This window comes from Lepisma saccharinum, chromosome 30 (assembly GCF_977018435.1).
Source record: "Lepisma saccharinum chromosome 30, izLepSacc3.1, whole genome shotgun sequence".
Lineage (NCBI taxonomy): Eukaryota > Metazoa > Arthropoda > Insecta > Zygentoma > Lepismatidae > Lepisma > Lepisma saccharinum.
Genome location: NC_139258.1, coordinates 10,509,544 through 10,532,367, shown reverse-complemented (window position 1 = coordinate 10,532,367; position 22,824 = coordinate 10,509,544). Strand labels below are relative to the sequence as shown.

The 22,824-nt window shown below is 38.5% G+C and overlaps 1 protein-coding gene across 1 annotated transcript in view; it reads left to right on the top strand.

Annotated features, from left to right (window-relative positions):
* Positions 1 to 22,563, top strand: part of LOC145982043 (uncharacterized) — a 39,905-nt gene extending 17,342 nt beyond the window's left edge. The window contains exon 2 of the mRNA XM_083115619.1: positions 20,790 to 22,563. Within this exon, the coding sequence (XP_082971745.1) occupies positions 20,790 to 21,237 (448 nt within the window). The 3' untranslated portion in view covers positions 21,238 to 22,563. The remainder of the gene's footprint in view (positions 1 to 20,789) is intronic.
* The last annotated feature ends 261 nt before the right edge of the window (positions 22,564 to 22,824 follow it).

The following is a 22,824-nucleotide window of genomic DNA, read 5'->3' as shown; positions in this document are numbered from 1 at the left end:
GGGGTGAAACAAGGCTGCGTACTCTCCCCGCTTTTATTCATTCTGTTTATTAATGATATGGTAGAAGAACTATCACAGAAGGACACGCAACCACCGTCGATCGCTGACACAAAAATATCACTATTCCTGTACGCGGACGACCTGCTGGTAATATCTAGCGCAATAAAAGGGCTACAGGAAGCGTTAGATGTGCTGCGAGAAATGTGCTCTCCGAGTTAATATTACGAAAACTAAAGTCATGGTGTTTAAGAATGGGTACGTATTCGGTAGGGACGAACAATGGGGGGACACAACTAGATAGGGTAAAACAGTATGATTACTTGGGTATGGTCGGGACAGGCACAAAGAAGCAAAGCAAAATCTATGTACGCGTAGGGTAAAACTAAGAAATTAAAGTACAAAGTTCCTAATATACCAACCAGAACACTCGAGGGACTATATGAAGCTACAGTCAAGGCCACATTATTCTATGGTGTTGAACTGTGGGTTGGGGGGGGGGGGGGGACCAACAGAGATTATAAACTGCGTACAAGCAAACTTTCTCAAAACAAATTCTGAGGGTTCTTTGAGAAATTTTCTTGTTATACGTAACAGCTTTGCATCGGCGCACTGCAGCGATTTTTCTATCTGCTCCATTAGCAACACTGCTTCTTGAGTTGTGTCGCGCATCGCACGGCAGAAATATATGTGTTGGGCTCTAGAAGCAAAAATAAGAGGTTTCAAATATTGGGCACGACTGCTAAGTATGGGGATGGAAATCTAAAAAAACTCGCGATACAAGCTCAGAACAATGACCCAAAGGAACGCCAATTGGGAACAATGATAAAGAAGAAACTGTACACCATAGGGATGGGGTGGATTTGGGAAGAAGGAGTCAACGGGAGGGCGGGCATGCAGGAACTGGGGATCATACGGATCATACGGGACGAGAGCAAACAAAACATTTTGGCAGAATGTGCGGGGGAAGTATCTATCTTTAACTACGGTACAAATCGTAGATGGGGATAGGCAATCCGTGGAGCGAGTGACAGGATGAGTTTGGCATGGTTCAGGCGAGGGGGTGGACACAATTCAAGCGCGTGAGGGAGGACGGGAGTGCAGAATGTCCAATGTGTGGGGAAGACGAGACGAAATTCCACATTCTCCTCCAGTGCAAAGAAACAGCAGAGGCTAGAAGGAAACACAAGGGATATGAACGAATCAAAAATGGAGGGACTAATGAAGGCCATTACGGGGAGGGAAATGGCTGGAAGGGGCGAAACTTAAATAAGGGACCTGGGAACCTTCCTACATTACGTCTGGACAAAGAGAGCGAATACGTTGAGAGACGGGAGTGAAAGTGCCTGAGAGCGGTGTGCAGAAAGCTTCTTTTGACAATATAAAAACTAGTGCTATATGTGCAAAATTATGAAAGAAATAAAACAAGTTGATAGATTGTAGTGAGAGTAGAACCCACAATTAGTAGGAAAGGTAAAGTTGAACATGTGAGGGCATAAGGAGAGGGGTTTGGGGGGGGGGAAGAATTTGAAGGGGGGAAAATAACTTAATTGATGTATGGAAATGTGTGTACGGCCGCAAAGGCTCATACTGAAATAAACCTATGTTTTAAACCGATATAAAAAATAATTATATCAATTTATAATAATATGATAATATGATACGGTACAAAAATATTTAAGATTAATACAAAACGTCTTTGTCATTTTACAGAACTAGATAAATTTCTTCTGAAGCTAGAAAATAAGTCAGTACGTACAGTGTAAGGAATTATGTAATACTGAATTCGTTTCTATACATCCAATAAGGATACAGTCCTTGTTACACATTACTATATTGCTACAAGTGGATTATACACTATAACAGTGGTGTATGCTGAGTCTATGACCTGGGCTATCTCACTACGACAGCTGGTCCTAGGATAGAGGAGGGGATAAGACTAGACTCATTCTTAATGTCTTCAAGGAAGCCACGTTGCCATCTCATCGGTAGTCAGGTTGCAAACTTATAAAAATTCAGGTTGCCAACTCCTTAAGAATTCAGGTTGCCAACTCCTTAAGAATTCAGGTTGCCAACTCGTAAGAATTCAGGTTGCCAACTCGTAAGAATCCAGGTTGCCAACTCCTTAAGAATTCAGGTTGCCAACTCCTTAAGAATTCAGGTTGCCAACTCCTTAAGAATTCAGGTTGCCAACTTCAGAATCGCCATTATCTTCTTTTTCAAATCAGCTTAATTCACACAGTTTATAAGAGATTTCTCTCCAGTATTTTACTTGCTAGGCTTCAGTCATCGCAGATAGCCTAGCTAGCCTGGAATATAGGCTCCTGCACTTAAAAAAAAACATGCAACCGATTTTTCACCAAAGTGATGGCAACAGGACACACCATATTTAGCGTCTTTCACACTATTTGCTGTCAAACCACACCAAGTATGGGATCTTTAACACACTAGTGTTACACCAATTAGGGTATTACACCACTTTTGGTGGCAAATCAGCTGCATATTTTTTTGAGTGTGTGTTTCTGTATGTGACTGTTCTTTGCAAATTCTTGCCTTCTTGCTATAAATTCCCATGTATTTAAAATCTTTAATTTTATTAACAAATCAGTTGTAGCTTGTCAGGAAACATTTGTTAGAATTCTGACATTTTAATACCTTTTTATAACACACCGTTAGACCCTAAAAATTACACTGCATTTGTAAAATTGCAATTATTGGTTAAAAAATTATATCCAAGTAATACGATAAGCGATAAAAAAAATGGCAATTTAAACAGGATAATTAACTATTTTTAAAAAAATTCTTAATATTAATTGTGGTGCAGTATGTGTCCGGTAACATTTTCCTTAATTTCGTCTAAAATGTAAAGGAGATTTTATGGGGATCGTTACTTAAGGCTACAACAGCCTGAAGCGACTGGCTGGCTAAGCAAGAGGGACACAAAGGGTATGGGGTGACACCCCAGATAAATGATGAACCACTCACATCATCTAATATATAAAAATGAATGTATGTATATGTGTATGTATGTATGTATGTGTGTATGTTTGTACCGGCATAACTCTCGAACGCCTGGAGCGATTTCAACCAAACTTGGAACACGTGTCACTTGCAATCTGGAAAGAAATACTGTGGGGGTAAGACACCCCTGGCACCCCTAGGGGTGGCGGTGGCAGGGGTGACATGCAAAAATAGTCGAAAACGACCGATATTAGTGTGGAATCCATAGTTTTCGGGGTCGCTGAGATGAATAGTGACACTCCGAATGCCGTACAACTCCAAGACACCCCTGGAATCCCTAGGGGTGGAGGTGAGAAGGAGGTGACATGTAAAACGACCGATATTAGTGTGGAATCCATAGTTTTCTGGGTCGCTGAGATGAATAGTGACACTCCAAATGCTGTTCAACTTAAAGACACCCCTGTCACCCCTAGAGACGTGGTGGTGGAAAGGGGGTTACATGTAAAAATAATCGAAAACGACCGATATTAATGTAGAATCCATAGTTTTCAGGGTCGCTAAAATGAATAGTGACACTCCCAATGCCGTTCAACTCCAAGTTCATTTTACACTATAGTTAGAATTCATTATTTTCCTGTCTAATAGAAGATTGGGATAAATAAATACCCGGGCAACACCAAGCCAAGCAGCTATTTAATATAAAACACTTCTACTGACTGGACAGGCAGGGTGAGGACATGATATAGGAATGTTCGTACCTGTAGCTCTGTTGAAATACTCTTCTCGGCTGGTCCTCGTTTCGATGTAGTCCTACCCTGAAATAAAAACGTTCGAGGGAGCGCAACACCGTGATCCTAGCAGTAGCGTAGTTCCGGTATTCTAATCTAAAACTTTAGACCACAACTTTTACCTTTTCTAACAACAACTACGGAGATCTCTCGCAATTACTGCATCGGAGGTAAAACTGAAAGCAACCAAGAACGAGATATTCTCACGCGAACCATTCAACTGGAATTCGAACTTCCGATCGTTAAAATCGTTGGAGAGACCGCGTCTGTCGCCAACGGTGATTTTTGCGGATAACGCTGCTTTACTCCACCTATGTATTTCATACGTGTCAGCGGAGTTTTACAACTCCACTGAAGGTCGCTGGCGTGATTTGCTTTTAAGAAACTCTTTTCCAGCGCTTCAGCGGGACCCCCTTAATGAAATGGATTATCTTATCGATTTATGACGCCCGGGGTCCTGGGTTCGAGTCACAAAGAATACACGTGATACAGGGTGAGCATAAAGTCTATCCCTGATTACAAACTTTTATTGCTAAAGAACTATGCTAGATACATATATGTGGTTTGTTGGAAATGGTAGCATAACTCATAATGTTTTGTTATCAGTACACTTCAGTACACTTCGACATGTGCTCCCTTTGTTGCCCTTAAAACGTCTAGGCGATAATCAATTTCTCTCTATTTCTTTGCCAACATCTCTTCCGTCACCGTCTCTATAGCATCCCGTATTCGTGTCTGAAGAGTTTGCATATCAAGAACTGGTGAACTAAACACTGTGTCCTTAACGTAACTCCATAAAAAAAGTCAAGAGGGGTTATGTCCGGCGAACGCGGTGGCCATGGTATGGGACCGTCTCTACCGATCCATCTGTCTGGAAAGGGGTCATGCAAGAACTGCCGAACAGTTAACTCCCAGTGTGGCGGTGCACCACCTTGTTGAAACACTACCCACGGTTGAAATTCCTGTAGCTGAGGCGCAACGTAAAGTTTCAACGTGTCCAGGTAAACTGTTGACGTAATGGTAGGCTCAATGAAAAAGAACGGTCCAATAATTTTGTTGGGAATACGAATCAGACAAAACAAAGAAATGGAAAAAACATTGATGTATAGTGCTACTTATTGCCATAGGTTATATTTGCCTATCTACCGTGGAAGTTGAGATATAAATATTCATAATCAGGGAAAGACTTTATGCTCACCCTGTATATCGTTCCTATGCATGCCATGTGAAAGAGAAACTGACATAGTTTTGTTTTTGTTCTACATCAAAATCTAGAAGTTCATCCATTCGCCAAAATTGGCGTTACTTGTCAAGGTGACGGGCACCACTGAATAACCATTAATCCATTGACCTAAAAGTTTTCAAAATTATTTTAAAAACACTTAAAATGTTATTAAAAATCGCCTATCAAATCTCGTCTAGGTGCCTCTGTCAGAAATTTAGAGGAGAATTTGAGAAGCAACCTCAACTGATTGATTGATCAATTTGGTTTATTTTACTTCGCTTTTCTGCCACTTGGCCAATCTCAAAGTTGAGTGACGAGATGGTATTGCACAGAAGGTCTGTTGGAAAAGGAATGGTAAGATTTTGATTACAGTTAGGACATCTATCGAGTTACGAGGTTCACATTAGAAATCTTCATGACGTAGGGTCAGTCGAGGAGAGTTGCCTAATATAATTGCGCACACTTTAGATACAGGATTGCGCACAAATCTCACTGACCTGTTTTGCGCACAGATTTTGATCGAACGTTGCCACTTTGATAGCTTTAAAGTCTGTGCGCAAAACTGTTTTTTTCTTTAGACAAATAGAGAGAGAGAGAGAAATTAGGAATAAAATAGTAAATCATACCAATTTACTCAAACTCAAAAATTAGGTTAGGTTAGGTTAGCTTAATGACTGCAAAACACATGTAAATCCACACACACACACACACACAAACACAACAGAAGTGAGAACGGCTTGAGAACATTTTACATCTGACATCGCCTCATTTCTTTGTGCGCAATCCTGTTCATTGTGATTGATAAAACCGGAAAAGTGTGCGCAATCCGGCTGTAGCCAAGCAATTGACTGAATAAAAGACTACATTTATAGTCTACTGGTATGGTTATATTTTTGACCCAACCATAATTTAGTATTGTTTCCAAAACTCGTGTTACAAACTCAGTAAAGGAAATACGACGTGAAAGTTGAGCCATTTCTTAAAACGATGCGTTTGGCCATCCTGAGAATTAAAAGTGGGATACCCCACGTGATAAATATTGTTGGAGTATCCACAGGGAGGTTTCATGACGCGCCTACGTCATGGGAATTTTTTTGGGGAGGCAAAATTTTATAGTTTAGCTACCATATCTTCACAAAAATGGGGGATAGTTTCGCTTGACTATTGATTTTTAGTTTTCGACCATTAATTTACATTACGTTATAACATATTTTTCATTTGGCTTCGGATCTAATATTGGGGTGATATCTTTACATATCTAATGAAAATCAGCCGAAATAGACAAACTTGACAAAGCATATTTTGACATATTTCACCAATTTCGCGTTTCTACAACATATTTCTTCAATTTTGTTGTAATAAGACATATTTCTGTATAATTTCGTAATTCTCTCGCACATGATCGGTTATTTCATAATTTTTTCTTCGTAGCTTTAGCACAACGGATAGTTCATATTGTCGATGGCAGGATATGGAAATTACGGAGGAAGAACAATATAATACCCCACTTTATCCCGCCGACAATTGATAGCCATGCAAACATTATTGAGGCAAAATGTTCTCTCTCATTGTTGCACGGGAAGTAAAGAAGTTTCGTTCTCATTTCTTTGCCTTTTTCGATTTTCACAAAAATCAGTCAAAATAACATTCGGTACATTACAGCCCCTACTCTACTCTATCGGGTATGGGAGAATTCGAGAGTACTGTTGTGCATATTTTTGACTTTACTGGGAATATTTCTGCATTATTCTGATATATTTGTAAATTTTCATGACATATTTTTCAATTTATATGAAATAATTACATACATATTTTACAGTTTTATAGGACATAACGTCCAGGGCTCTAATTATGTACGGTTGTTCTACCTGCCTGTGGTGATCGCGGGGATGGGATTGTAATGAAACATCACCTCTTATGCCTTTAGAATCGGTTTGGATAGAGAAAGAGCGGGTGCTGTTCGCATTAATACAAGGTTAGTCCAGCAGACAAACTGTTAAGAACAATGGGAGTGAGCCTGAGCAGTTTTGTACGTTTTATGTTAGCAAACATGAAAGTGAGCCTCAAGTACATAAAGTAAACATATAGGCCTATTGCTTAAATATGTCTGTATTCTATTGTTCCGCAAATTTTGTCTGACCAAAATAATTTGAGTAAATGATAATTCTTCAGTTTTGGGAGGAGTGCGTCATAGGCCTTGGGGGGGGGGCACCCCTGAGCAGAAATAGTTTAAAATGGCGTTTTATTGTGAAAAACATGTATATTATTTATTTATTTAGCAAAAGATCCTTAACAGAACCAATAGTTCCAATTACAAAGGATCATATTAAAAACATTTACAATAAAGATTAAATATAAATTTTAAAAATTACAAAAATACGAAACTACTGAACTACAAAATACAAAGCAAAAGATAAAAAAAAGATAAAAATGGCAGTAGGTATGTTACACAAAGCAACAGAACAAAATACAAACACAATATAGTACAATCACAACAGAGTACTGCTAAATACTTTCAGATACAAACATATTATACATCGCACAATAGTCGATGAACACTAAGATTAATTACACAATTTGTACAAATATCAAATCCATATGAGAGTAAATAAGGCACGACTTTAAATACTTAGTATCGATAAAAATAATATAATACAAACACAGCTTCAATCAAATTTAATGTGAATTTAAATGATTAGGCAATGACAATATATTTATTTTTATTATTGAGCTATATGTTATAAAAGGAAGCGCAAAGTCTACTTTAATTCACTTTTGAACAAGGTTGTTATAATTTGTGCATAGTCTGATAACAACTGAAGATTAATGTATATTGTTTCTCGATTTATCGATAAAAAAAGGAGTAATTATCAAGAGTAATATTATTGTTGAATGCAAAGCGAAATATTTTAAAATCATTACATGACATGCTGTAAACCTAAGAGAAATATTGAAGATTTATCGACAAATTAGGTTATATCAATAACAGGTCTATTCGAAGTTCATTATTTTCCTCTTTCTCTCACAAAGATTACCCTATCACCATGCAACGTGTATGTTCCGTGCATGCACTTCGAACAGTCTATTCTGAACCTTTCCTTTTTTCAGTCTTCCAAGCATTCTAAACACTTGAATTTCCTATTTGCGAGTCCACGTTTTCTTCTTCACGTGAGAATTCCAGAACATAGGTTCCTTATCGTCATTCATTATTATTGTCTCAACTTGTTTTCTTCATCGTGCTGATTTCCCCTTAATCGACAATTTCGACCTCTTTGTAAAATCGTAGACGAAATATCTTTATTATTTGTTTAAATCATTACAATTATTATTTTTACTGCAAAGTAAATTAGGAATATTAATTAATGGGACATCTCTCCTTTCTCTAAAGCGCGGAAGTTGTCAGTACGCTGCTGCAAACGGCTGGTTAGCTGTAACCGCATTTCCCCCTCCATGCACTCACTTCCTCTCTCGTGCGTTTCGTCCGCTTGCTCCAGAGTGTCGCGGAACAGTGTGTACTGTATTGGAACATTGGACGAAAAAATAGAGCAGGAACAGTTTCCTACATTATAGAGTTTAACTTGAGCTTGTGTGAACAGTGCTGCAATAAAGAAAAGCGAAACGAACAAAAAATCCCTAACAAAGAATCCCTGACCAAAAATCCCTAAATGTTGACCTAATTAGAAACCAAATTCTCATAGCTGAAAATATTCAAAGTTTGCTTACCGATAACTGCTGCAGTGTGTGACTTCGAAGGCTAAGGTACACAATTATCTCTCTTGCAATAACGATCTGAACATACATTCAAATCATTGTGGAAATTGTATTTTGCTTTTTCATGTGCCACCGTGACGTCACATGAATTGACAGCCTGCATGGAGCCTTCCGGGCTCAAAACTTCACGTACGACCGTGAAAATAAAAATGCTTGCTCTTCATTCTTTACGGAACGTGAGTTAACACAGTTTTCAATTAGAAAAGACGATAAAAGAAGGGTAAAAAAAGACTGTGGAGGTTCGGGAAATGTGGGTATAAATATGGATGAGTCCCGTTTGTTAAAGCTTCGACTGCCAACCCCGAGGGTCGTTCACAGAAGAAGCTGCCAACGATTTTGGGGGGAAGGGAAAGGCAAGAGGTTAAGACCTCACCCGGTGATGATATTGGCTCTTTCATAAGCCTTGCTGACTCGAGGCAGTAGAAAAGAAAGATGAAGAACCGTGTTGGAAAGGAAGTATGCGCAGAATGATCATATTTCTGTTTAACCTGAATGGAAGTGGGGGAGGGGGGAGAATAGTAAAGGAAAAAAATGTGAAGCAGTGTAATGTAACCGTGTCGAGGTTAAACATCAGGACACATTCGTGAATGGGTGGATTTATTTCTCGTGACGGTGAAAATTGTTTTCGAGGCTTTCGCCCCCCCGCAACTAGAATAAATGTCACCTTAGGGACATAAATATATTCCGAAAGGATCGTCGACAGTAATAGTCTCAGACTGCAACAGCCGGAAAGGATCTGGTTTTAGATTGGACGGTATCAAAGGTTAAGACAATAATATACAAAGGTGTGGTAAACGTACTTTTTTTTAAAAAAAATTGATCGTTCACTCTCAGACTATGTAAATTAATGGTCGAAAGGAAATCGTGAACAATGGCAAAAATGTATTGTGCAGTGTTTGTGGCAAGTTGCCATAAAAGAAGTTAGATAAATGTGATACGGGAGGTGTAGCATGCTTCCCCGATAGCGTAATGGTAACATCGTCGCCTTGTAATCAAGGGATCCACGTTTGATACTCGGTGGAGACCCACAGTGGTCCGGATCCCACTTTAAACTCTAGGTCCAGTGCATAAAATGGACATAAAAAACTCAAACGTAAGAGGAAAGACTTATATAAACTCAAAGCTCTGACTTCAAAGGCTTTAGAAGATTACAGACTGTTCAACTAAAATAATCATGAGTAAAATTCGTGGGTCGATCAGCACATATTTACATGAATAATATTTGCTGGGAAATTAAAATTGTGTTGTGAAAACTCAATATGCTTAATTCTAAGATTATTTGTAATAATTTAGTGAATATTTACAACTGCTGATCCAACTCAAAACACTGAAAGAACAAAACATTTTTCAACAGCGCAAGAATGTTGACATTCCGTAAGAAGCTCAAAGTAACTGCAAAGTAATTGAACTACGTTGCTACTTTCGAAGACTATTGAAATTACTATAAACTTATCCAGCAGCAAATATTAAAACATTTCTTTTTAATTTAATTTTTTATTGTAATTTAAAACAGGCATTATTTGACTGTTTAAAATGGCGACAATGTGTGTTTCGTGGCTTCCAGCATTTTTTCAGACAGATGTGATAAATTTGATAACTCAGCAAAGAAAAAACATAGAAAACTGCTGTAAAAAAAGATTTGTTTCAGTACATTACAAGCTACATTTTATGTCCTGTACGATTCTGTACCATCTCTAATGTAAATGGCTGAAATTTTGGCCAAAACTGACATTCACTTTTCAACAAAAATCTATGTTTAGGATTTCTTTTAGCAGGGAAGGGTCGTCATATAGGAGCTTAGAAGGAAGATATACATTTGATGCCCCCACCCCCCTCGATCTATGAAATATTTAAATGTGAACCTGTAAAAAGCTACGAAGATAACGACGATTTTGTCATTGCATAAATGAATGGGATTGTTACCAGGCCTCAGAATTCTTCAGTTTGCAAATATTGGGTAGTTTTAGTTTTGTAACCGTTGGCTACCAGACGTCACGATTTAGTTAGGAAAGTCCATTAATTTTAATCCCTGTCCCGACTTTTTCTGAAGCTGTCGTCATGCTAAAATATCTCTTTTGTGTTTGGTTAACTCACATTTAGACATGTTGTCTATATAAATTAAATGAAACGTAATAGCTATTATTATTATTATTATATAAATTTAATCATATCGTCACTCAACCTCATCGTTGCGATTAGACTTGGCAGAGAAGTGACATAAAATATCCTCATTCAATCACTGGTTTCTTCTTTTAGTTCTTTGAAAATACTGTTTTTTAATTATTTTTTTTCAAAATTTGAGCTCCAATATCTCTGGTGGGGAACCTTATAGGAATTTGTTATTTACAGCATAAAGAGTACTCAGTGACGGCTGCCTGTAAAGAAAATGAGTTTGATACAGATGACAAAGTTACAACAGGGGAGAAGTTGGTCAGAAACAGCCAAATTTACGTTAGCAGTTATGTGCAGCACTTGGTTTGGAAACAGCGATTTCATGGGTGAAGTGAAGTGAAAAAGTAACATTTTATTGACTTATAATCTTAGTTTGCAACACTACCAGTAGAAAAAGAGCCCGATCGCTACTCTACACCACTGTGGACTATTTCATTCCACTTTTGAAGCTACGGCTACACAAATTCACAAACTATGAAACAATGGAGCTTTGAATTGACACTATTAGACTATATAAATAAAATAAATTAATAAAAACAAACTTTTGAGTTCAGATTATTTTAACAATCTACAAACTTACATAGTTCAGCATTTCCCCCTCACAAGTTCGAATAAACTGTAGAATTAATTTAATAATACGTATCAGTAGTGATTCTTGTAACGAAAAGTACCCTCCTAAATATTAACAACCAAATTGGGACATTTTTAAGTCGGAAAAGAATTGGCCAGGGATCAAAAAGAACGTACTGCAATTACTAAATATGATATGCTGAAAATTCCAGCCAGAAATGCTTTTTTTAAAATCAATCGTAGAACTTTTTATCACATGCAAACACACGAAAACTACAGTTTACTATAAAACAAAATAATTCAAACACAAAAGCGAAATGTGAACAATTTTCTTTTAAAGTCTGATCACAGAGAAAGCCAAGGTTATTAGAAGTATAGAGGTTGGGCAGATGGATTGTTTTCTTCATGATGTAACGCCGGTTAAAGGTGAATTTATCCATGAAACGAATATGAAATCTATGGGTTAGGGTTGCACTATGCAAAGAAGAAAATATGCCATACACTGAACACACTTAATCGAGTATCTAAATTCCAATTTCTTGATGTCAGTAGATTTCCCCGTTACAAGAAATAAACCCACTTACAATTTCTGGCTTCAGATAAATTCAATATACTGTTGAGTACTTATTAAACATAACATGAAGGAAAGACTATTACCCGATGTTTAAAAATAGCAAAAACATTCTTTTTTCAATATTTTACAATATAAATACAAAATTGAGTACAAATAATGCAGTGTATAATGTAATTTGATGAAATTTAAAATATATATATAACTGAGTCTCGCGTCGGTCGCGGACTAATCCTAAAAGCCTGTCATTTGTCCATGGTTTTGTAACTTAAGAGTTGCCGTCCAACAGTTTGATGGCGCTAGTGACTTCCACATTCGCTCTTCCTTGGGTTATGGTAAACATATTTATCTAATTCAGGTGTTTAAAATCTGCGTATTGCGACACTGTCGTTACTTTGGGTCACATTCTACATTAACCTGGCCGACAGTACGTCATTGCGGACAACAAACTTAACTGTCATCTTGAAGCCTGGCCGTGGTTGGAGAAAGCACTGATACACAACGCGTATCATAGATGGCGCTCACCTCCCATAATTCCTTTCGCAGTGATTCTCGCTGAGAAATTGCATTTCTTCTTTACGTTATCTTTCACTTTATCTCTGCGAAGATGGCTAAATGCTGGTTTCATTGATAGAGTACGATAATCTTAGTTAATTTCATGTTATTTGTAGCCTATAAAAATAGGTAATAGTTTGGCAGAAAATCAAGGTTAAGATGTGGTGCTAACAAGTGACAAATGTAAACTAATATTCCGAAACACTAAAATCCCGACTTGACCGTAGCGAGTGTAGTGGGATCCATGAGTATTATCGTGCAAATTGTCCATGACTATTTACATTAAAATTTCTCTTACATCCTATATGTTTTTAAGCGATGGATTTTTATGTATGCTGGTGCAGAAGTTGTCAACAGCTTGTTTTGAGTTTTCTTTTAATTCTTGAATCTCTTATTAGGTCAAATAAAGTGCGTGAACATAGTGATGGACAATTTGCAGGGTAATACTCATGGATCCCACTGTACAAGGTAATGTAATCAAAAGAACAACTTCTAAATGCAATGTACAAATACATTTTCATACGCAATTTGCTGGAAATGTAAAGAGCACACTGAAAAACTGAGAAAACAGCAACATACTCTTCATATATTTGTATTTGTCTTATTTAATGTCACTTTCTTCAATCTTTGGCCAATCGCGACAATAAGAGTGGATGATTAGATAGAACTTACAACACAAGGAAACGTTCGGCGTCAGGACTCGAACCTGGCACCATTGATTGATAATCTTATTCTGTTTCTAGTGCTGCCACTGTTTTCTAGACGGGAAGGTGGGAAACAAAGGTATCATGGAAAGCAGTGTAATGCACACCGCAAGTATGACGTTAGAAGAAGGGGGAAAGTTTTCCCCTTCCCCCACTGCGGCGCCTGAAACGAACAGCCTGCTTCTGCCGTGAGCACAGACTGACCTGCGGACCTTCGGTAGTTTCACATTGCCGAGACCACACGTAGCGACAGTCAGGGTATCATGTTACACGTCGGATGCTCCAACAAATTATGCATATTCACTCATGATAGCCTCGCGCAAGGGTTGGCTACAAAGATTATCGAATATCGATCACTAAAACAGCCCGCTTTAAAGAATGCAGGCTGATCTGTAATGTGATACCACAAAAGAAAAGGAGATAAAAGAGCAGGCTTTGTGTTTTCGTCACTTGACTGACGAAGAAGAAGAGAATTATGTTTTCGCATTCAGTGTTTCAAGGTCGTAGAAAATTACTCCTTTTTTGTGTTTAGTTGTAATGCTTGTTGGGCTAAATGCTGCGCGATTACGTTGTGAAAAAGATATAGCAGTTTTCCTTTTGCAATGAACGTTGATATTATATCACAGACATCTAGTACAAGACCGGTATGTTGTCGTAGCGAAGTGTGGTGCAAAAATGGCGGTGATGAGACTTTCGAATGAATATAAAGCATTTATCGCCGGGAATGACAGGTTATTGTAGAGTTGTAAAGTGGGGTCCTTTGAATATTACCGTGCAAATTGTCCATGACTATTTTCATTAATTTTTCTCTCACATCCTGTGTGCTGGTGCAGAAGTTGTCAACAGCTTGTTTTGAGTTTTCTTTTAATTCTTGAAGCTCTTATTGGGTCTAATCATACGAACATGGTTGGTTGATTGATTGATTTGATTTATTTTACTTCGCTTTTTGTGCCACTTTTGGCTAATTTGCGAAGATGGGGATGAGTGATATGATGAAATTAATGAATGGACACTCACAAACATCTATGCCCAGGACAGGATCCGAACCCGGGAGTCCTGGCGTCGTAGCGCAAGAACATGGTGATGGACAATTTGCACGGTAATACTCATGGATCCCACTGTAACTAGTTCTACGCCAATATAGAGGGTCGCGCTCAAATAGAAGTTTAATATACAATTGCGTTACTGTTAGCATAATCACCATTAGAGTGCGCGTCAAATTTCCTGCATATGGCGATAGCCAATAGCAGCGTACTGCAGCTGTGCCATGTCGAAATGTCACACTGAAAAGAGACAGCGTGGTTGAGCGAAACGCCTTGTCACGGAGAGCACGGCAACGCCACACGTCTGTGATTCGCTGGTGCTGTTCAGCCGTTCAAGGCCATATGCTGGAGATTTGACGCGCACTATAGTATTGTGTGTGTAATGTCAAGTCAAGTAATAATATGGAAATATTACTCTGGAAGCCTGGCTTCTATGAGTTTGCTTAATTAATAAAACAATACAATAAAGATTGTTAATTACACTCAATCGCGAGAGTCTGTGGAACAAGGCTGCGCATAACGGCAGAAAAGTGGAGAAAGCGAGTTTGACGTTTTGCTTTGTCTACTTTATGCACAGATAGGCTAATCAAGACTGGATTTACAGTTTAAAGTTGGATCCGAACCACTATATACCTCAGGGAGAGAATGCGAGTGGGCGGAGCAAGCAGTGCGCGCTGCTGCAACCTCGTTCATTGGTCGAATCCTCTCGAGTCCTTGCGCAGAGGACTTCTTTTCGTTCGCTTGCTCCAAAGATTTCCGGGACAGAGTGTAGGAGTAGCTCTAGTAGCTTGGAGATACATCTATATGCTAACACTAAACTTGACCTGCCTAACCTACTTGCTTATGCATCTAAATAGCAGAAACAAATAAAACTTGACCTGCCTAACCTACTCACTTATGCATCTAATAGCAGAAACAAACAAAACTTGACCTGCCTAACCTACTCACTTATGCATCTAATAGCAGAAACAAACAAAACTTGACCTCCCTAACCTACTTGCTTATTCATCTAAATAGCAGAAACAAACAAAACTTGACGTGCCTAACCTACTTACTTATGCATCTAAATAGCAGAAACAAACAAAACTTGACCTACCTAATCTACTCACTTATGAATCTAATAGCAGAAACATACAAAACTTGCCCTACCTAACCTACTCACTTATGCATCTAAATAGCAGAAACAAACAAAACTTGACCTTCCTAACCTATTCACATGCATCTACTATTTGATGCATACGTGAGTAGGTTAGGCAGGTCAATTTGCTATAGATGTGGGGAGACGTGCCCTAAAAGTGTCAGGTCAAGTTCATGATGCTTGTTTTGTCGTGTGTTCATTAAGAGTTTTAGAACGTGTCACTTAGTAATGCAACCTTATTTGTTAACTTAATAGGCACTGTTAGCAAGTCTTTCATAATTAAATCACCATAAAATATACCTTGTGGTGTGAAAACCCATTTCGGCTTGGGGGCTAGATTCTCGCTTGAGATAATATTAAGACAGCAACAGGTGTAAGGCGAGACACAGTTGCCAGGCCATGAACAAACAAATCGTGAGCGTTTGTCATTCCTTAACAACCCTTTCGATCTCAAATAGGCCTCCATTAGCTACCGGAAAGAACGAGGCGTAATTGGGCTGTGAGAAAGGGTTTTGCCGCGAGGCGAGAAAACGGTAGCTCGTGAGGCGCGTGTGTTTATTAAAAGACCTGTGGGGGAGAGATTGTAACGTCCAAATGGGAGATCTCGATACGTGACGTGAACGGTAGCTGCACGGTATAATGGGAAGGCTTAGATTGAAGAGCCAATTTGCCCCGCGGGAGGGTACGTGTGGACGTAATGAGCAACCGGTAGCACGAAATTGTAGGTTGCCGCACGGTGAGGGCTAATTTAGAGGGAAATTCTACGAGTTGTGCATGACTTTAGTTGCTTGAACCCCGATACGGATCTGTTGGTTATCGCGTTGTTCAAGTGTCTTCTGGGTGGATTTTTTTCCGAGCGTTGGTGTAATTGTGACAGAGCTCTTCCCCCCAGTTGCTTCCGGGCATTGTCACGGGTTCGGATCCGCTTGTCAGCTGTGTAGAGTTAATTGTTAGGGGCAGCAGTCCAATTACATTAACTCCCTCAGGGCTATTTCGCGCTTCCAAACGAGTAATGGAGGTTTGGGTGGAAGGAATGTGTTCCAATTTGTGTTCAGTGCTTGCAGCGCAATTCCACCAAACTCACTGCACAGCAGAAGATCGCGAAAAAAGGGGAAAGGACATGTAAATGAAGACGTTTGTTTCAACGAATTTTTCACATTATGGAAAATGATTTCAAGCAAACAGCTACAAGTTGCTTTGCTCTTCATTTTGTACATTTTCAATTAAATTTTTCATTAAAAAGCTTGCCAATTTTACAGTTTATGCACTGATAACGTAATCGGGATTGAATCTTCAGTCTAGTGTGGAATACTATATGTGCCCATAAGCGTCGCCAGAAATTCAGGATTCATGTCATTGATAAAACTTGATTAGTTGAAATAATAATAGTAATAATTACTATTACCATGGTTATGATTATAATTATACAATAACAACTAGTAAAATTAATAAGAATAAATTAATTTAATTCAAAATTAATTGTTATTGTAACCTGGGTACTCTGTCAGAATACTAACTGAACTTTATTCCTGTTATGAACAATGACAACACGACGCTACATCTCTGTCAAAACATTTGTTTCTAACTTGAAATGAACGATGCCAATTTTCAAGGGAGGTCGACGGACCGGTTTGACCACCTCCGACGCCCATCTATGTGCCTCAACCGGGAATCGAACGCGGGATCCCTTCATTACAAGGCTACAGCCTTCCCACTCCGTCATCGGCGAGAACCAAATTACCATGAATAAAGAAAGCATTGCTGAAAAAATATGTCACGCGGCAGACACACTCCTCGGATTTTCAAAATACACTCATTTCTGCGGAGAGGATGGACTTTCTACACGTCTAAAGAAAGATTTGGGGGGGACTCTTTGCCTTTTAATACCTTTCGAGTAAAACTTAGCTTTTAATGTTTTAAATTTCTCTTGTTGCATCAAACCTAGTAACGCATTTTATATTGTCTTTGAATGCTATTTTGACATTTAGTACCAATTTTGCACAATTTTACATTAAAAATAATGCCCCCCCCTTTCTATTTGCTTATTACTGCATCTTTTCGTTACTTTTTCCCTCTCAGCAGTAGACTGCAGAAACTAATATCTTAGTTTGTCACATCAATTTCATCTAACTATCAGTCATCATCAATTCATCATCCTTGCGATTAGCCAAAGTTAAGAGAAAATATACGTAAAGTAGGGAAAATACAAAAAGTTGTAGTAAAAAGTATGTTACTAAGAAAGTTCACGTTGATTAACAATTTTGGTTCATTTTGTATTTATTTTTAGTGTTTCTAAACCGTACATACTCATCGAACCCCGAAATTTTCAATATAGTAGGTGGCAACACTTGCAATAAATAGCAATTCTTGCATGGAAATAATATTTATACAATTTTTGATAACCACTAACCAACGATAAACATTAAATTGCATGAACTTCATTACGAAATGTTGAGCATAACTAGAAAATAGTTAACGGTCGTTAAGTAAGATCTCATTTCAGGTTTTGAAAAGTCCTGTCAATTTATTCGCAATATGCCTAGGTCAGGAGCGTATATTCCAGGCTAGCTACGCTATCTGTGAAGGCTGAAGCCTAGAAAGTAAAATAGTGAAGAAAAATCGATTAGAAACTGTGAATTAACCTGATTTCCAAAAGAAGATAATGTCGATTCTGAAATTCGCAACCTGAATTCTTAGGAGTTGGCAACCTGGATTTTTATAAGTTTGCAACCTGACTACCGTTGGGATGGCAACGTTGCTTCCTTGAAGACGTCAAGAATGAGCCTAGCCTTCTCCCTTCCTCCATAGCCTAGGACCAGGTGTCATATTGAGCTAGTCCAGGTATTATACCCAACATACGCCACTGGCCATCTTCAATATCTTCAATGGCAAGTGGGTAGAGATGTAGAATAACTGGAATTTGTACCTTCTTTTGTTACATTGTAACAAAATGTAAAACATACACACGATAAAATAAACTACATGGAGTGAAAGCTCTTTAATGTATGTTTGTATACTCTACTAGGCTACTTGTAAATCTTTGATTTTATTAACGTTTGGAAATGTTAACACTTTCGTTCTAGTTTGCCATCGCAAGCAGACGTCGCACAGGACAAAATAATTTACAAATGAACTGAAAAGGTATAACATTTTTTTACATAGCACTTTCTCATACTAAAAAACTACAAGGGTGAATATAGCCCCGAAGTCCACGCGAGCCGTGATCCGTCCCACTTCAGCACTTTGGCGGGGGATATCTCCTCCACGGGACCCCGCAGCACGCTCCCCGCTGGGCGACAATGTACGCCTCGTGTTGCAGAAGAGAAACATGCGTTTACAAACGAAAAAGCTTTAAGCCGGGTGCTTAGGTGGCAATAAAGAGTGAAAATTCATGGCGTCTCGTTTGCCTTCAAGCGGCTGGCGAGCGAGCCCTTATGCATGCGAGAATTGTGGGGAAGCCTGTTCACGGCGCGCTGCAATTGTTTTATGTCCCGTGTCACGGTGCTGACATAGTGTTCTATCCAATCGGAGCAGTATTATATTACCATTTCGTTTGACTGATAAAATCCATAAATTCAATAAGATGATGATTCCTGCGTAATTGCACTACCACTACCCTAGTGTATAAAGCTTCTGATAAATAAGTCATTATTGTTGCTGTTATTATCACTGTATGAGATTATGAAAAACAATATCTTCGAATTTTGAAACCAAGATACAATGTAACTCCCGCACAATAGCCATTTGAGAGGTAAGGCTGGCCAAGCGGCTTATCATTGGGTAAGGCGTGGTTAGTGAATCATGTCCCATATCACAGCTGTTTACTGGCCTGCTATACCATGGTACGATATGGAAGCCTCACGTATTACTGAAACCAATGATAATGATTTGAAACTTGTTGGCATATTGGCATAGTCGGAAATCAGTAAAAGCAAAATTATCTCGAGACCTTTATTGCTATATCTGTAACGAAATGACAGATTTGTATGCAAAACAAGCTAGGGAAATTCAACCTGTCCTGGAGCTGAAAACCTGGTACACAGACCTTCTACCGAGGGTGAAGAAAAAGTTGAAGGAATGGTGCAAAGGTGAATTTCAAAATGCAGGCAGCTTTTATCAGAGGATAGCTAATTTCAATAGAATCAAGCCTTTGCTTACAAAAGTTCAAGGTACAAGGAATGTGATAGTATTACTAAATCGTATTAGGTCAGGTCATACAACTACTAAAAGTCATTTACAAAAGATCCGGATTGTACAAAACCCAAATTGTACATGTGGCAATATGAAGATATACACCATATCATATTTGAGTGTAATAGATACACACAAGAAAGAGAGACATTCTACAAAACACTTATAAACTGTACAATTCCTCTTCCACAGTGTTTGGAATCTTTGAATTGTGAACCTAACCTTACAGTTGGATATTGTCATTTGTTTTAGAAAATGTGCCCTTTAATAGGAAAAATATATATTAATAATGTATTTTTTTAATAATAATGTACCAAATTAAAAAAGAAATATGTAAGTTTATGTACAGTACATAGATATGGGAAAAACTGCTAAAGATGGTAATCCAAAATAAAAGTGAATAAATAAAATACTATATCTGTTACGCATTTGTTTCACAGAAAAGGAAATGGACAAGTACAAGTTTTGTTTTATGATTATCAAAAAGTTTTACCAAACATATTTTGTTAATTCATAGCCTTTACAAAATGTTGACCAACATTTTTGTAATTTTAATCAGCACGAATACTTATTATCTTTGTCCTATTTAAACAATGTTCGTTTATCTGAAACAATATTTTGTCCTGTGCGATTTTTGCATGAAATTATTTTTGTTATTTAGTCTGCATTGTTGTTGAAGAGACATTCGTATGGACAATAATTGCCTTTTTTCCATGCATCAAATGTGAATAAAGAGTTTCAAATTTTAGAATTCATATCTCACATTTATGAAAATGTGACATTTGTCGTTGTGCGCCTGATGTCGTCATATATAAAAGCAAATGGTTGAAACGCACTATCATGCATTAATGGGCTTTAAGCGCCAACTGGGTATCAAATTGCTGAACAATTAGTGTACATTCTAAACCCAAGATGTTAGTAGTGCGCCAATTTATTTCTATAAATAATCTGCGCCGTCTTTTTCATGTGATGTAACGTTGGTTGTGATTGGTTGCTCCCGGCATTTAGTACAGATAGGTAGTAGAGGGTAATATGGGACACGATTGGGATATTTTGACTTGTGGTTGCTTGTACTAAATCCTCGCGTCTTGTGCTCGTTCCAGGTACATCCATTCCAAAGAGAAGCCGTTCAAATGCTCAGAGTGCGGGAAGGGCTTCTGCCAGTCGAGAACCTTGGCCGTCCACAAGATCCTGCACATGGAGGAGTCGCCCCACAAGTGTCCGACGTGCGGCAGGAGCTTCAACCAGCGCAGCAATCTCAAGACTCATCTCCTCACCCACACGGACATCAAACCCTACAACTGCTCCAGTTGCGGGAAGGTGTTCAGGCGGAACTGCGACCTGCGACGCCACAGCCTCACGCACAACCTCTCCGGGCATCAGCTGGGCTTCGGTAGCGGGAGGCCGCTTGATCTGGGACTCACCATAACCGATGCCTCCTCTGAGATCTCGGACCAGACGCCATGCGACGCTGCGCTGGCTGGACCATCGCATGGCGTCGCGGCGACGCAGAGTTTCAGCATAGAGGCCATCATGAATTCTTCCAAGTGAATGTAGCCTCAGCTAGTGCTCAAGGTGCAAACTCTGTCGGTGATAATCCTCAAGAAATTTCTTACTTGATAACTGCGTTCCATTAAGATTGCCTTCACAGCAATCATACAAGTTTTGGCTTAAAAGTTCATTTTATGCACAGATTACCTATCGGGACTGGGACTGGTCGTATGAATGTACTGGTACGATGTTAGTCGTACAGTCAACGGCAAATAAAATAGTAGGCAGATTTGTCGTATGAAAACCAAAGGAACGTTACTCCAAAAATTCTGTTTTCAGTTTTGTTTAAATAAATTCCTCTGAAGAGCTATAGGTTACTTGGAGTCAGATCGACACATCTTCACTTTTCATCCTTAGCAGTAAGGTGGAGCCACCTATCGACAATTTACTGACTCTTTTTAAGAGTCTGGCATATTTCTAAGAATACATTATTTCCACTCTCCTGGAAATTTGTTAAATTGTGGTTACGTCCCTCTGGTTATCACACGAATTGTCCATCACCACGTTCATTCATTCTGTTTTCTGCAACATTGAGTTCAAAAATTGAAACAAAAAGCTCAAATAAGCAGAGAACAATCTCTGCTCCAGGACAATTACGTTCCCTGAAATCGCACAGAATGAAGAACGAAAATATATATGGACAACTTGCCTACTGCTATCTTTGTTGCCGATTGTATAGTGGATGTATAAGTGTTAAATGTCCATCAGTATAGGCAATTATCTTTTCCTCAAAAACGCGTACGATGCAAGAGATAAATTTATGAAGATAGATGTGGACAATTTGCCTAGCAATACTTGTTCACCCAACTGTTCAGCGTCCACCTTACAACTAACAATGCTACCCGCATCAAGGAACACACTCTTGAAGACTATTGGAAGGTAGAAATAACTCCAAGTTCAGCCATAGCAGTAGATAATGCAACCGAGTGTGTCACCCCATCATTTACTCATTACAGACCACGTTTCATCTTTTAGTAAAATGACCTTAGAGTGTTCTTGTTGCACACAAAAGACAAGATTCAAGACTTAATCCTTAAGAGATCACTTAATACAGGCATACAACCTTTGCGCCTTGCAATTATGTTTAATTGAATATAACGAATTACCAAATGACGTGCCTTTTTCTAAACTTCACTTCACAACAACGTGCGTGACTGACAATAGCATTCCTTCCGTATGAATACTGCCTATGAAGGAAGTTATTATACAAAACTCAGGAAATAAGTTAGCGCCTTGCAAAATAATTGCTATGCATACAAGTTGGCTGTATCGCACTGTTCCTTTATTACCATCATTATCTATACAAGAAAATACACTCCTCACGAAAAGTTTGGAATATTTTTATATTAGGTAGGAACGGGAAATTTTCGTTTTATTTTTCCCAAAATTTCGATGTTGTTATTTACTGCAATTCGGTGTTATTTTTCGCGGTTTAGAGCAAAATTCCGTTGTATTATTAACGACAAAAAAATATGGCTTACCTTTGTGAGAAATTACCAAATTTCTTCCATTTGGAGAACTATTTCATCTCATCAGCCACTAAATATGAAATGTTTATTGAATGATAACACCCAAATCTTTGAACAT